Source organism: Diachasma alloeum, unplaced genomic scaffold, assembly GCF_001412515.2.
Source record: "Diachasma alloeum isolate Michigan unplaced genomic scaffold, Dall2.0 Dall_scaffold_00208, whole genome shotgun sequence".
Classification (NCBI taxonomy): domain Eukaryota; kingdom Metazoa; phylum Arthropoda; class Insecta; order Hymenoptera; family Braconidae; genus Diachasma; species Diachasma alloeum.
The window spans coordinates 382,162-396,581 of record NW_021680373.1 but is presented as its reverse complement, the minus strand read 5'-3'; the positions used below and the strand labels follow the sequence as shown (position 1 = coordinate 396,581).

The 14,420-nt window shown below is 38.4% G+C and overlaps 2 protein-coding genes across 4 annotated transcripts; both read left to right on the top strand.

Moving 5' to 3' along the window:
• Positions 1-724: 724 nt before the first annotated feature.
• On the top strand, positions 725-2,375 carry LOC107036298 (trypsin I-P1). The gene is made up of 3 exons (XM_015254177.1): positions 725-767; positions 938-1,205; positions 1,851-2,375. The coding sequence occupies exons 1-3, from the start codon at positions 725-727 to the stop codon at positions 2,353-2,355; spliced, it is 816 nt and encodes a 271-aa protein (XP_015109663.1). The 3' UTR covers positions 2,356-2,375.
• Positions 2,376-10,522: 8,147 nt separating this feature from the next.
• Positions 10,523-13,586, top strand: LOC107036287 (major royal jelly protein 1). Of its 3 annotated transcripts, none has more exons than XM_015254162.1 (5): positions 10,523-10,618; positions 11,301-11,559; positions 12,012-12,190; positions 12,406-13,107; positions 13,187-13,586. In XM_015254162.1, exons 2-5 carry the CDS (start codon positions 11,313-11,315, stop codon positions 13,460-13,462), a joined length of 1,404 nt encoding a protein of 467 aa, XP_015109648.1. In that variant the 5' UTR covers positions 10,523-10,618; positions 11,301-11,312; the 3' UTR covers positions 13,463-13,586. The 3 variants fall into 3 exon arrangements, with proteins under 3 accessions (XP_015109648.1, XP_015109645.1, XP_015109646.1); XM_015254159.1 differs by having other exon boundaries at positions 11,294-11,559; XM_015254160.1 differs by lacking the exon at positions 10,523-10,618 and adding an exon at positions 10,839-10,878 and having other exon boundaries at positions 11,294-11,559.
• The last annotated feature ends 834 nt before the right edge of the window (positions 13,587-14,420 follow it).

Below are 14,420 nucleotides of genomic sequence, written 5' to 3'. Positions count from 1 at the left end.
CGGAAGTAGATAGAGATTGAGGGAGAACGAAATGTTTCTTGTCACGTACGAAAAAAAGTCACGAAAAAGCTGGGAAATTCGATAGGAAATTCTTTTGGATTTCTGGTAAACTTTCGATCAATTTTTTAACGGTTTCATTGAAAAGTCCCACAGCTTATCTATACAATTTACTCTATTGAGATGTTTTGTATAGAAATTCCTTGTTTTGAATTTTCTACATTTTTTTTGTTTGATTTTTTTAATTAAAGAAAAGGGGAGAAATATGAAGTGAAAACCTTCAAACATTCATGTCGAGAAATTCTTCTAGAAAATGGCTCAATAGAAACAGTCGTATAAAAGAATGAAATTCTACTGATTTTTGCTATAAAATAGTTTTTACTTTAATACAAATCATCACTATCAAATTCTTCGTAAATCGTCAACACTGAACGTCAATTACGCAATTCTGATTGTTTTGACGTTCTTATGTCGCACCCGACCCGGAAAAGCCATTAGGCGATCTGGTATGTTTCTCCCATAATGGGAGAAATATGTCACTCTACTATTGAGAGGCCTAGTTCATATCTATATTGATTGTAGAACTGGTTTATCGCTGAATAATCGTAAGAAGGTTTGGCACTTGCGACAGATTCAAATCGTCTCTGTCAATACCGTTATCAGTTATCCAAAGACTGATATGAAGGCATAAAAACTTTGGAAACTTTGGATTACCACTAGTATCACCATGTTGGCCAAGTATCTTGTGTTAGCTGTGCTGCTTGTTCACAGTGGGTAACCAATTTTTCAAATCTCGAATCTTGTGCTCAATTCCACGAGCACAAGATTCTTGAGAGAATTTCTTAATTCGAAATTTCCTCTTGTCTACGTTGTCTTTGCGCTTCGCTGCGAAGGCACCATCAAAGAATATTGGAAAATATTGTTTCCGTGAATATTCCAGGTTGTCAGGCCGTGCCAAATGGCCACGAAGTGCTGCAGCATCAGTACCCATTTCAAGTAGCGATTTACACTAAATATCCCATACTCGGCAGGGAAGAAATGGTCTGTGGGGGTGTAATTGTAAATTCTGATTGGATTTTGACGTCTGCTCAGTGCATCTCCAAGTGGAAGGACATGGTCGTCAAAGCTGGGAAGCACAAGCTATCCGCGAAGGAACCACGCCAGGAAGTGCGATCTGTTAAGAAAAGTTTCAAGCACAGTCAATATAAGTGAGTTGAAGGCAGAATCTTTTTTCGGGTTTGAAGAATAATTTTTGGCAAATTAAGAAGCCGGTGAGAGACGAATAATTGTTCTCCAGTTAAGAGCGAAGTTGCATTTACTTGATAAACTTTGTTTAAAACGACGTTGATTTGTCTAATACCGTGCGGAGAATTGTGTTGAACCCTCTTGCTTTATAAAAGTTGCATTCATACTGTCATATTTCCAAACAAGAAGAATAGTTCTTTAATTGAGAATAATGTTCCTGATTCAAAGAATAGTCTTCTCAATTCTATATCTCTCATTTTCAATCTCTTACCAAAGTTTACATTCGTCCTCTTGGGCAGCAGCAAAGGCAAGGACTTTCCTGTCTTCTAATGATATTGGTCGCACTTTTTCATATCATCCTGTCTTAAAAGAAGAAGAATTGTTCTCAAGTTAAGATTGAGCCAGTTGCATTCTTTCGATAAACTTTGTTCATAACAAAATCGATTTGTCCAATTGCCATCTCTTGCTCTACCAACCTCGTCATGTTCCCAAACAGGAAAAATTGCCCTTGAATTGGGAATAACAGTCTTGATTGCAGGAACAGTCTTCCCAATTATCAATCTTTGATTCCCCATCGCTCGTCAAATCTTATCTATGTTTTCTTCAAGGCCCGTATACTGGTTCCATAAGATCGCCGAAAACGATATAGCCCTCTTGAGGCTGGCTAAGCCTCTAACTTGGAACGAGCACGTGCAGCCGATAGCTCTCCCGAAAGCCGGAGTGGAGCACACAGGAATTGGATACTTAATAGGCTGGGGTGGAGCTGACGCTGATGAAACGTCTGATGTTCTTCAAGATGGCAGAGTATCCTTCTTGGATTCCGACAATTGCACGAAAATCATCAAGAAGAAGTACAAGGTGAAGCCTATCTCGAGCGACCAGGTTTGCACCGGATCGATCGACAGAGTCTTCGTCTCGGCTTGTTCCAAGGACCTCGGCGGACCGGTTGTGCAGTACCAGGCTGACTCATCACCACAGTTAGTTGGGATCGTCTCCTGGGATGACTCGTGTCGTAGCAGAGGTCTTCCTACAGTCTACACCAGGGTGTCAGCTTACGTTGGCTGGATTGAGAAGACTGTCCGTAGCCCGAAATTTGTGAGAAGTTATGGGTGAAGGCGATCGTGACAGCTGATGACAGCGGTCATTTCCATAATGATCGATTGAGATTGAATGCATAAATAACCACTTTGATTAAATTGTCAAGGATGCAACCTTTCGATAGCATTTTAAGCTCACTCATCTTTAGAAGGATTCAGTACGAACAACAGCCACAACTTGATAAAGTCAATTTCGAAGCACATTATATTAATGATAACCATGAGAATAAATCACGTCATAAAGATCACATGTACCAACTTCCTCATCACAAATGTAAGCAAAGAAAATCCTAATGGTGAAGTTTTCAAATAAATATCATACGCTATAATTCCCTGACTATGTGACTAATTCCTAAAAAAACCTCATAACGAATAAAAGTTATACACTAATGTCGCAAATGAACAAATTACCAAGCGCTAAAAAACGTAATTTTAATTAGTGAAGTGGCTATCTTGTTAGCCGATGTAATAGAATCCAATAGGCGATAAAGTGGCCACAACACGTACGGTGCATTAACCCCTTGAGTAGTTCGATTTCTTCGTTACATAGGTTCGATAAATACAGGCCCATGGCGGCTTCACTGCACTAACGAGCTGAATTAATTTATGTCCATTGAGTCCAGTGTGGGGGGCTGAACCCGCTTTTCACTGACTCGTAATAACGAGACACGTACCAGGACAATTTGAACAAGTTAAATATGTACGTATGATGCATGTACTTGATACTTCAGGGTTATTATTTATCGCGGGAGTCGATGGGTTTCGGGGGGTGGAGATGAGAGGAGTTCCCACAGGTCCACTCGCATTTCACATTGTGTGTCACGCAGCATATTGATGCTGTTGACAATGGGATGGGGGATGCGAAGAACCCACCAACACCCCCGTGCGTGAGGGAGGGGGACAGCCTCATTGATGGGTGGGAAACCATGACCACCATCTCATTACTGGTTCCCATGAGGCCTGATCAGGGAATTGTTGATGGAGTCCCGGTGGACCCCCTTGATTCACCAACGGGGTGCGTCGTATTATGTAATTGTTGAGCGGCAGTCGTATTTTTTGAAATGAGTGGGTTGTTTTATGTGAGAAAGCAAATATCGGGTCTCGTGAGAGCTCTTTTAGGGAGTTTTTTTTTTAAATGGGCAATTAGGGAGGCAGGATTTATCGCGGAGAGGAAAATTGGATAGAAATTACACTGTTAACAATTTTCGATGGAAATTTTCGGTAAGGGTCTTGGAAATTTGTAACATGTAGTATGTCCACTGTAATTTTAGGGGATTTTGCCATTGAAAATTCATAATTTCAGGGAATAATGTGCGGGGATTGGGAATTTCAGTTTAATTATTCCGGGGAAATTAATGAAAAACCTGGAAGAGTCAGAGAAATCCCTCCTTGAATTCCAGATGACTTTGAATTTTAAAAAAATTGAAAATTTAAGAATTTAAATTCAAAATTCTTGGAATTTTAGGAATTTTTGAAGGAATTCTCTGAAAATTCAAAGGAATTTGGCAGTGAATATTTATTTTCACTTGAAAATTGATGTAAATTGGGGAATTTCCGTCTTTCAGTCGCTAAAAAATTTCGGGCTTCAGTTGAATTTTCAATGAAAAAGAAAAAGAAATTTTGCAATGACATTGAACTAATTTTCTCATTACAGAATTTTTTTCTATTAATTTTCTAGATTAAAGAAAAAATTCAACAGTGTGATATTTCCGAGACAATCAATCTCATGATCGATTAAAAAAAGAATCAACATGATAAAATGTAGTTCGAAGATAATTGAATTGATCAACATGTATTGACAATACGTATGTTTGAAGATTGAGATTTTTATTACTCGTAAGACGTAATCTCGTTCTTCATTGAAAAATATATTTTCATCCCGCTGATTCCAACTGAAAACCAAGAGCTATAAATGAAATATTCATCACTGCATATTTACATTTTAGTGTCCTTAGTTTCCTGTAAAAATCTCTGAATTCAGTGAGAAATCCTGCAGATATGCAAGATTTCCAATGATTTAAAAAATTTCTTCCTTGAAAATCCTACAAAATTGCCGAATGCTCTAATTTTATTCGAAATAACCCCTAATTTCAATTCTTTTGAAAAAAAAATTGTGCTTAAATTACAAAAATTTATATTTTTAACTTTCTCCTTCGCCCGAAAATACATTTTGATCCTCTTAATTTACAAAATAACACAAAAAAAAACATTTTTTCCAACGCAAGTAATTTCTGTGTTCCTGTCAAGATCGTAAGACACCATTTCCTTGAATTGAAGAAATACTTTAACAAAAACTTTATGTTCATAATTGAATGATTTTGTTACATCATTGTCACAAGGAGAAAAAACCTGTTTTCAAAATAATTCGGTAAATGCGCATAAAGACTCCACCCCTCGCGACTGTTCTGCAAGTTTGTAAGTTGATCCTAAGTATTACTACAACAATAACTGAAATATAATTTGCAAAAGGAAAATCAAAGGCTGCGAAATATTATTATTACATTTTCACATCAATCCCCCTACTCCAAAAATAACCAATTTGAATACTCCCCGAGATATGCGGCATTCAACCACCACTATTTCCCCTTTAATCAAAGAAAAGTGGTGGATAGCAACTGCTGACGACTGTTGTTATCGTGTGCTACCATTGTTAGCTGATAGCCACAGACAACTGGGTGAAACGATCGCATGTAGGTATCGGCACGTGGCCCCCACCCCTTCTCAAGCACTTTAGCCACAGAATCCTTGTGTACAGTATACATTATTCAATTGCGGGGCCCGTGCAGCAAAACCCGAAGCGGTACAAATGCGTCGGGAGTTTTAATGCCAAAGATATATCTACTCGATATTTTGTGGCATTGTTCGGGGGCTTTTTATCTCAATGGCACTCATATAGCACGTGCTGAGGTTCAAAAAATCTTGGAGAGATAATGGTGGAATTGTCGGAGTATATAAAATACACGATTGTCTTCGGTGGATTGTCCTCACCTTTTCCACAATCGCGGTATTCTTAACGTAAACTGGTGCAAGCGGTGGCTTCAGTGTCATTGACACCAGCGCTGTCATGCCAGTGGCACTTAGTTTAATCGTCTAGAAATCCTCTGTATGACGCACATCCGGTGGGCTTGTGACGATGGACCTCTTGTGCAAATCGGAAGGAGGAGATAACGATGAACAGTGGAAATAAAAATCGTCGTGGGGATCTTGTGCACACGCTCAGTGCCACTCGTTGCCAATCGGAAACTGGTTGTTTCGACACTCGCCCCACCCCCTCTGTCAGCGGAGACCATTCGACGATAGCACGGGGCGAGGAACGTGCAAATTAAATGCAATTCACTGTCGGATCTGTCTAGCCGGAAGCTCTCGCTCACGTTTGTCATTCTTCGGGCTGGAGAATCGGGGGAGGAAACGTTTTTTATGGGGGAGGCTTCAGGCTGAGAATTATTGAAATGGTTTGGGGGTGGGGGGCTCAATGCTAGTTTATTTATTATAATTATAAGGTGGTATTAGGTTTTTTTTTAAGTAGGGAAAAGGCGCGCTACGCGAGTTAAAGGAGTTTAGGAGTCTCAAGTTAAGTCTTCATCATAGATGCACGGAGAGAAATTTTTGATAAAAATTATCCTACCGTTCTATAAAACTGTATCATGAGTCGTCGTTCCCTCATTTCTATCCCGAAATTTAGGAAAAATTAATATATGATGATCAAATTTTATTCTACGTTAGAGATAGTTTATCCTGGCGCAGAATAAATTTTGATTTTCCAGTCCAATTGTTGTTATGTAGATAACAATGAAAATTCTAGAACGGTTGGTAAATTTTATCCGATCGGTACAGTAATTTTTATTAGAAATTTTTGGTGTAGAATTCATTGACCAATCAGTTGATTTCTTGAATATTCAAGTAATTCTCGATTTTCAGGCCCGTACGGCACTGAAAAACCTTGAAAATTGTGAAAATTCAGGCGATAACTTCTCTGAATTTTCAATCTATTGAAAATTGAATTGTATGTGATGTTCAATTTTCACAATGAATGAGAAATGTAGTGAACGTTTTCATTTGAAATTGAATTCAAACTCACAACATTGAAAATTCAGATGACATTGTGGCTGAAATTTCAACAAATTTCTAACAGTGTGCTTGAATTAAGATTATTTCTTAAGATTGAATGAAGATTATAATAAGAAAACATTTAAAATTTGTTTATTATAATATAAAAAATATAGATACATATATCTATGAATAAAAAAATTATATATTATAATTTTACTTTTACAACTCTTTCGACACAAAGAAAACATTTACCTCAGTAGAAATGCGACCAACAACAATGTTTTCGTCCTATCAGCCGTATCGGAAAAATTATTTGCGACGTTGATTGCCCGCTAGTACAGCGTGTCGACTTATGACTCATCCGCGGAACGTGACATGTACCTCAACTGATAACGAGAGAACTAGAAAAACCGAAGACAAAAATTACTTCTTCACTTCGTACGTTGAAAGAAATTTCAGTGGATATGTTACGTATCAAAAATTTCCAAGGCCCTTACCGCAAATTTCCGTGAAAAATTCTCAACAACGTGAGAGCTATTTTTATAATAACCAAAATTCAGTAGCGAAGTGGTGAAACGGTTTAAGTCGATTTTGGCGATTGGACAGTCTTCAAGAAATATCTCGAAATGTAAGGGAGATAGCAAAATTTTTCGCATGACCTTTTTAGTAGCGCTCCATTCGCTCTACAAAAAAGGTTCTCACGAAAATTTTGCTATCTTCCTTAAATTCGGAAATATATCTGGAAAACTCAACTAAAGACCAAATTGACTTGAGCCGTTGGACCACTTCGCTACTGAATTATCAATGAAAATATGCAAAGAAACAAATTCTCGAGTAAGACACCTGGAATCTCCAGAATGTACCCTCAATGTCTCAATTTTCCTCACCAAAACTCAAAAATTCTCTCAAAAAAGGACAAAACGATCCTAATTTCAGGCACCAGTTTTTCCAGTTCGGATGCTCGATGAAAAAAAAATCCAATCAATGATGAATAAAAATCACACGGGTTGTCAGCAGCAGTGCAGAGTTCTGCAGGTTTTCAGCGCGGACACGTGTCAATACACCGTGGGACCGGGTGTACATTCTGTTTGGTGCATTGCACACTAGCAAAAGGCTCGATTATTGGCACGCGGCATATTGCGATCATCCTACTTCCCTCACCCCCTTTCACCAGCGGCTGTGATTCAGTGTTTCCACGGGTAACTGACAGTTAAGTAGGGGTGGCCCTGACTGCTGGCCCCATCCACATCATTGAAGTCGTGTTTGGAGAGCAATCCCACCCCCCCTCTGGGTACACTAACCCTTGGGAATCTCGTGGCATGAATTCCAGTGACTTCCAGCAGCTGGGGGAGCTGCATTTTGTCGCAATTGATATAAATCAAATCTTAATTGGACTGTGGGCTCTTTTTTGTTATCGTTCGGATAGATATACTTTCTTTCTCAGTTCTCGCGTCAATTCATTGGGATATTGCGGGACAGTGGGACTCGGGTACCTGCACGGTGACAGGTTAAGCGGGTGTCCGGGAGAAATGGGAGAATTTTGCCTCGTGGGAGGCTAGTCGATCCCACGTTCTTTCGGCGGGGTGGCCCGCATAAACTCCAGGTGGTGGACCACAATTTTTTCGGTTTCACCGATGACGTCTGACCCGTATTAGTTTGGAGAGTTTAATAGAATAGGAGTTTGGGATTTTTAAATTATTTGAGTGATTTTGGTGAGTGGGGTCATGAGGGGGATGTCTTTCTCATGGACGTCGATTCAGTTTTGGTCAGGGAGCTCATGGGAATGTAATTCCTCTATAAATTGATGATTTATTTATATAAAGAGAGAAATTTCTAGTTCTCAGAATGAAGTTGAGTATTTCTCGTAGAATACGAGAACCTCTTTCGAGTGAAAACTGTTCTTGAAATTGAGGATTAGTTGAAGATTAATTTAGTATTGAGTTGAGAGTTTTAGATATATTTTGAAAGGTACTTGAATTAATAAAAAAAATGAATTAAATGAATGAATTAAAATTCTCTTAATAAATTGAATGAAAAAATTGAGAATTAGTTGATCATTAGTTCAATATCAATTCAGTTCAGGCAAGTACTTGAATTAATGAAAAAATAAGAACAAATTTTACATTTGAAGGATGCAAACGTCATTCTCAGGAATTGCTCCTCAATTTTTAGAAATTAATCTCTAATTTTCACGGATTCTTTAAGTTAACTTAAATTACCCTAAACTGAAAAAAATTAACTCGCTAAATTTTAGGGATAAAATTACTTGATTTCACTCATTCAATTTTTTAACGTCAGATTCTCAAAGGCGAAATCTTATTTTTCTCATTCCTTTAAACACCGGAAAATATGAATTAATTCAATTAAAATCATCCTAATAAACTGAAGCAAAAATTCCTGAGGATTATAAAACCATTGTTTAATTTGTTGGAGAAAATCTTCTCAGAAAAATCCGAAATTTCACATATTTTGTATTTTGTGTGGGGAAAAAAATTGGTCATCAACTCGTGTTAGTCCTCCAAAAATTCACGTAAAACAGAATTCATCACCCGACGCCTGAAAAACCCGCGAGTTAAACCCAGCGTTCAAACTTCTCAATCTCTATGTTAATATTAATCACCCAAATTTCAAGATAAACCTCTACAGAACCCAAGGCCTCCCAATAACACGTTCTAACGTCACCACACGCCTCGCATCTCCCCCGAATTCACCCAGGAAAACTAATAAACCTCCAAATCAGCCGCCAAACTGGGTGCGTAACAGTGATCAGCCTCATGTTTCTCCACGGAATACATATTCAAAAACCATCCAACAACGGAGAGCCCGCTGAGAGATCCGCTCCTCCACTTGTGCGATCATTTACATGAAAATCGACATCGATAACACACGCCGTTGAGTCCCTGAACATAAATTAAGAATTTTACAAGTACCTGCCGAGCCTAGTCATCACAAGACGTCACTGATTTCCCCGTGAGTACACTCATCGATAAATCGACGTTTCTCGTAATTTTCTAATTATTTTATAGCTGTATTCTCGCATTATTCTGTCGTCACAGTTAGAAAATAATGGAAATTTCGTGGACAATTGAATACTAATGGAATTTCAGATTTCACTAAAGATTAAACGAATCTCAATTTTGTTTTACTTCGCGAATTTTTGAATTTTTTGAAATTGAAAAATTAATTTTCCTTAAATTTCCTTGGTTTCGATTAATTTTCATGGAATCATTGAATTAAAATTTACAGTTGCCATTGATTTTTCCATAAAATGTGAAATTTTCAATCATGAAATTCCTTGGAGTTTCAGTGAAACTAAGTGATAAAAATTTGCGAGAAATATGCCGGCAGTTTCAGTGAAATATTATCAACAGTGTAGTGCATAAATGATGAATTGACTACTGATTTCCAGGTGAGTGACATTAAATTCAGTTTAGGGCGAAAAAATCATAAAACTTCAGATTGCACAAAAAATTAAACAAAATTCCGAATTTTTCAATTATTTAAAATTCAAAAACAATTTTCCCTAAATTTCCCTGGTTTCTATTAATTTTCAGTTTACAATTAAATTAAAATTTACAGTCTCCACTGATTTCCCCGTAAAATGTTGAATATTCAGTGACGAAATTCCTCAAATTTTCAGTGGAACTGTTAAAAATTTCCGAGAAACGTACCGGAAATTTCAGTGCAATATTTTCCACAATACTGCATAAAAATGAATAAATAAATAAATAAATAATCATTAAAATAGAAACGAAGGAGACAACACTAAGAATTGCTTCAACAAATCCAATAAAATTCAAAAAGAATATTTAAGCGTAAATCGTGAATTATAGTAAATCTAAATATTGTCAGTAATGTACTTGGTCGGATTGTCCTCGGGAAATTGTTTAATCCCAGGGCTCAATAAAGCGCATTCCCACTACCCTATCTATCACCTTAAAAAAGCTACAACAACAATAGCAGCGTATAAATAAACATTTTTTTTCTCCACCTATTTCGCCTATTGAAATGAAGCTCACTGGCGATAGCACTCTATCCGGTTACTCCACAAGATGATAAATAAAGTGTCATAAAACGTAGTTCCTTCATATTACCATGTGGAAGCGTCACAAAATAACAGTTCGATGGTAACCGTTCAGCGGTGCCGGTCTTCCCTCCACATGCTCTGTTGGACATACGAATTTTTCTGCATTAGAAATTATTATTGAGATTATTACCAGCTTTTCAATGTGAGTTTAATTAATATTATTCGTCATTCATTTAAATTCCGGAAATTGCTCATTTCAATCTTGCAATCTTGATTCCACATCAGCAATCACAGCGCAAATAACAGGCTTTTAATTCCTTGAAGCCATAATTGCGATAAAGTGATAATTCGCGATAATATTTAATGTGACAATAATATAATAGTAGTATTTCTAGCGATTGGCCTTATTCTTACTGTGATGATTATAATGTCACCTAGTCGTGCTATTCAATAGATCAATTGGTATGTGTTGAAATTATTCATTATTATTTGATTGAAAAAACGAATAAAAAAAACTTTATGGTATTTTTTAGTCTCAGTTTTACAACATTTTGAGTGGATATAATATTAAATTTAATCAAGTGTTGAGTGTTAATGTTAATTAAATGGATTATAATCATGTAAAATAGTACAGCGTTAAAAATTATCTATTGAAATCCGTGACCTCCATAAGAGAATCCTCTTCCAAGGGCCTTGAACCATTGTATTATATCGTTTGGCCCACATTCCGATGAAGGCCCGTTCTCTGGCGTCAAGGTCATCGGGAGTATCCAAACGTACACGCGAAAACCAAAGTATTCCATCCACACGAAAAAGTCAATCCTAAATAAATCAAATTAATCGAGATGAGAATACACTTATTTTTACAAAAAATTAGATTCCAGATTCTTACGAAGATGAACACTTCGGACATCCTGGCGCCATTTCTCCTGCTGTTATGCATGAGCTGGGGTGTTATGGGTCATCATTATGGGCGAGATAATGCTGGTCTTCCAAACTTGAACACCGATAGATTGAAATTGATTCATTCCTGGAAATCCCTGGAATTCGATTATCCGGATGCTAATGCACGCCGGGTGGCAGTAAACAGAAAAGAGTTCATTCCCGGTGTCCCAGTTCCAATAGATGTTGATGTTATACGAGGTGAGATGTCTCAACAATGATATATTCATTGAAAAGTAGGTGCTGATTGAAAGAAACCTAATCGAAGGGAATTATTTTGCTCTCTTTTGCGTCAAATGTTAGTGGGACCGTTCTATTTTAGTTGCTGAATACTTTAAAAAGTCGATTTCGTCCCATCATATGCCTTGAATATTTCCCGATGCACTGAACTTCTGTGTAACCACAAAGAAAATGAAAAATCAACTGCGAAAAATCAACACTCATCGCTTTATCCTCAGAGACTTGTTTATCTAACGTCGATACTCGTCGGACAAGTTGATTATCCATCAATCAACATACACTTGTGATAAAAAACTTGTCATTCCTATTCTCATAAAATCGGAAGAAGCTGTGATTAGGGCGGTAACGCTTCCTTCATCCTGACGGGTAATTACCGATGAATATGAAAGTATTAATTATTCTCTCGGTTGCAGGCCGTCTTCCCAAGGTGCTGATAACGATTCCACGGTTCCAAGACGGTGTCCCAGTGACCCTTGGTTATGTTACGAATAAAGTAACCTCTGAGGGCAATCCCATCATTGCGCCATATCCCAATTGGGAGTGGAATAGTCTGGGAAGTTGTGATCACATAGTCAGTGTTTATCGGATTAAGGTCAGAATTAAGAATGATTTTATTGTTCTAAAATTTAAGAAGGGAGCCGATTTTCTATCACAAAACCTTTTTCGCGCTTTCTTTTTTTACTCTTTCCTTCAAAATACCTGAAAATAATCTCTTGTCATAACAAAAAAATGAAGACCATTAGATTTTCAGATTCTCTCAAATCAATCCATGACTTGTTGCTAACTTTAACAATCTTTATATTTTAGGTTGACGAGTGTGGAAGACTTTGGGTCCTCGACACCGGAAAGCTAAAAGAGGATCAGATCTGCCCGCCCAAACTCCTGCTCTTCAACACCCAGACCGACCGCTTGATCTCAGTCTATCGTTTCCCCTCCGATCAAGTCCTCCCTGATTCCCTATTCATAACCCCCGTCGTCGACATCCGCGACCCCCAGACATGTTTCGACACCTTCGTCTACATAGCGGACGTCACCGGATACCAATTGATCGTCTACGACCACAGACGCCAGATGTCCTGGAACATCCAGAACAACCTGTTCCACCCTTACCCCGACCACGGCACCTTCAGCATCGCCGGCCAGAGCTTCGACCTCATGGACGGGATATTCGGTCTGGCGTTGAGTCCAATTCTACGGAATGGCGACAGGACGCTGTACTTCCACTCCCTAGCCAGTGTTGTTGAGGGCTGGGTGCCTACTTCCGTCATCAGGAACTCTTCCGCTTTTGTGGATGACCCGGAAGCTATGGCTAGATCCTTCCGATCTTTTCCGAAAACTAGACCGTCGCAGGCTGGTGCCGAAGCGATGGACAAGAACGGTGTGCTGTTCTATGGGCTGATGTCGGAAATCGCTCTTGGCTGCTGGAATAGTCATGTCGAGTTCGGTGGAGATAATTTGGATATCATTGTTGTCAACAGGGAGACACTTCAGTTTGCCTCAGGATTAAAGGTACAGCAGCTTTTGTTCTTATAGAAAATGAAGACGAAAAAATCAGGGCATTCTAATTAATTACTTAATCTCATTACAGGTTTCAGGTTCGACGCAAGGTAGGCAAGAAGTCTGGGTGTTGACGAGTGCCTTCCAGAAGGTAATGAACGAATTGAACCCAAACGAGGTCAATTTCCGAATTCAGGCGGGTTTTGTTGATGAACTCGTACGTGGGACCAAATGCCAGGGTGGACTAAGTGCTTCAGGTGACAAAGGACCTAAAATTCATTTTAGGAAGCCCGTTGTCCCCCCTGCTGCGTCGTCTTCCTTCGATCCTTCACAGCCCTGGAATCTAGCGCCTATCAGAAATTACTAATGTTTATTCCTCAATGGTAATGACAAAAGGCTATCTTGTCGCAACTATTGTCATGAAAATCCTCATGAATAAAAATCATTCAGTTCGCATGTAATTTACGTAACTCTTTTAGATTTTTCCGCACAAGGAATATTAAAATCTTTTGAAAAAAACTTTGACTTTATCTCTCATTTTATGTCTGGCATTCTCACATAATCAAAAAAGTTTTCACCAATCTCACAATGTAAGGTATAAATTCGGTCCGAAAATCTCAAAAGTCATCAAATCCCAGCAACCCACCGGCTTTCCCAACAATTCCAACGAAAAAAATTCACATAAAGAAATCGATTGCAACAGACATCCGTAAAAATCCGTAAAGCAATCTCCATACGAGGCAATGCGATAGTTTTCCCGTAACGAGCATCGTTGCTCGTGAATCTCGTGCGTGAGTCCAACAAAAATATTCACATCTACAAATATAGAGTCACAGCCATCGATTTCGCAAGCAAAATAAAACCCCCTAGGCAGCCAACGATTGATAAATCGTCCAACAGTATTTTCTTTGTCTTCAACATTTCAGAAAGAAAAAATTCAGCAAATAAAATACCTGAAATATAACCAAGACGGAGAATTATTAATAATCCTTTTAATGAGTGACCATGAAAGATTTAGGACCGCATTAGTATCTCGAGACCAGCCCATGTATCTGGACCTCCTCATTACCGTCATGCATTATTCCTCAGTATTTCTATTATCCTCCCTCCGGCATTCCAACTATTACATCCACCTTGCATGAACTTACAATTTATATTCCCCACCCGTTCACATCAATTACTCACAGGATTTTCCCTTCTCCCCTCCCTTTTCCGAAATGCACGCGCACTATTCTCGCCAAATAAAGAATTTCTATTGGCGCCTTGGGTGCCAACGCATGCGCAGATGAACGACGAAAAAATGAGGGGAATCCCAGAATAACGCG

Excerpts from the sequence above, each read along its gene's own strand:
- LOC107036298 (XM_015254177.1), top strand. The coding sequence starts at position 725 with ATGTTGGCCAAGTATCTTGTGTTAGCTGTGCTGCTTGTTCACA. Across the intron at positions 768-937 it reads AGCTGTGCTGCTTGTTCACA|GTTGTCAGGCCGTGCCAAAT; the intron begins GTGGGTAACCAA and ends TGAATATTCCAG. Across the intron at positions 1,206-1,850 it reads TTCAAGCACAGTCAATATAA|GCCCGTATACTGGTTCCATA; the intron begins GTGAGTTGAAGG and ends GTTTTCTTCAAG.
- LOC107036287 (XM_015254162.1), top strand. The coding sequence starts at position 11,313 with ATGAACACTTCGGACATCCTGGCGCCATTTCTCCTGCTGTTATGCATG. Across the intron at positions 11,560-12,011 it reads AGATGTTGATGTTATACGAG|GCCGTCTTCCCAAGGTGCTG; the intron begins GTGAGATGTCTC and ends TCTCGGTTGCAG. Across the intron at positions 13,108-13,186 it reads AGTTTGCCTCAGGATTAAAG|GTTTCAGGTTCGACGCAAGG; the intron begins GTACAGCAGCTT and ends ATCTCATTACAG.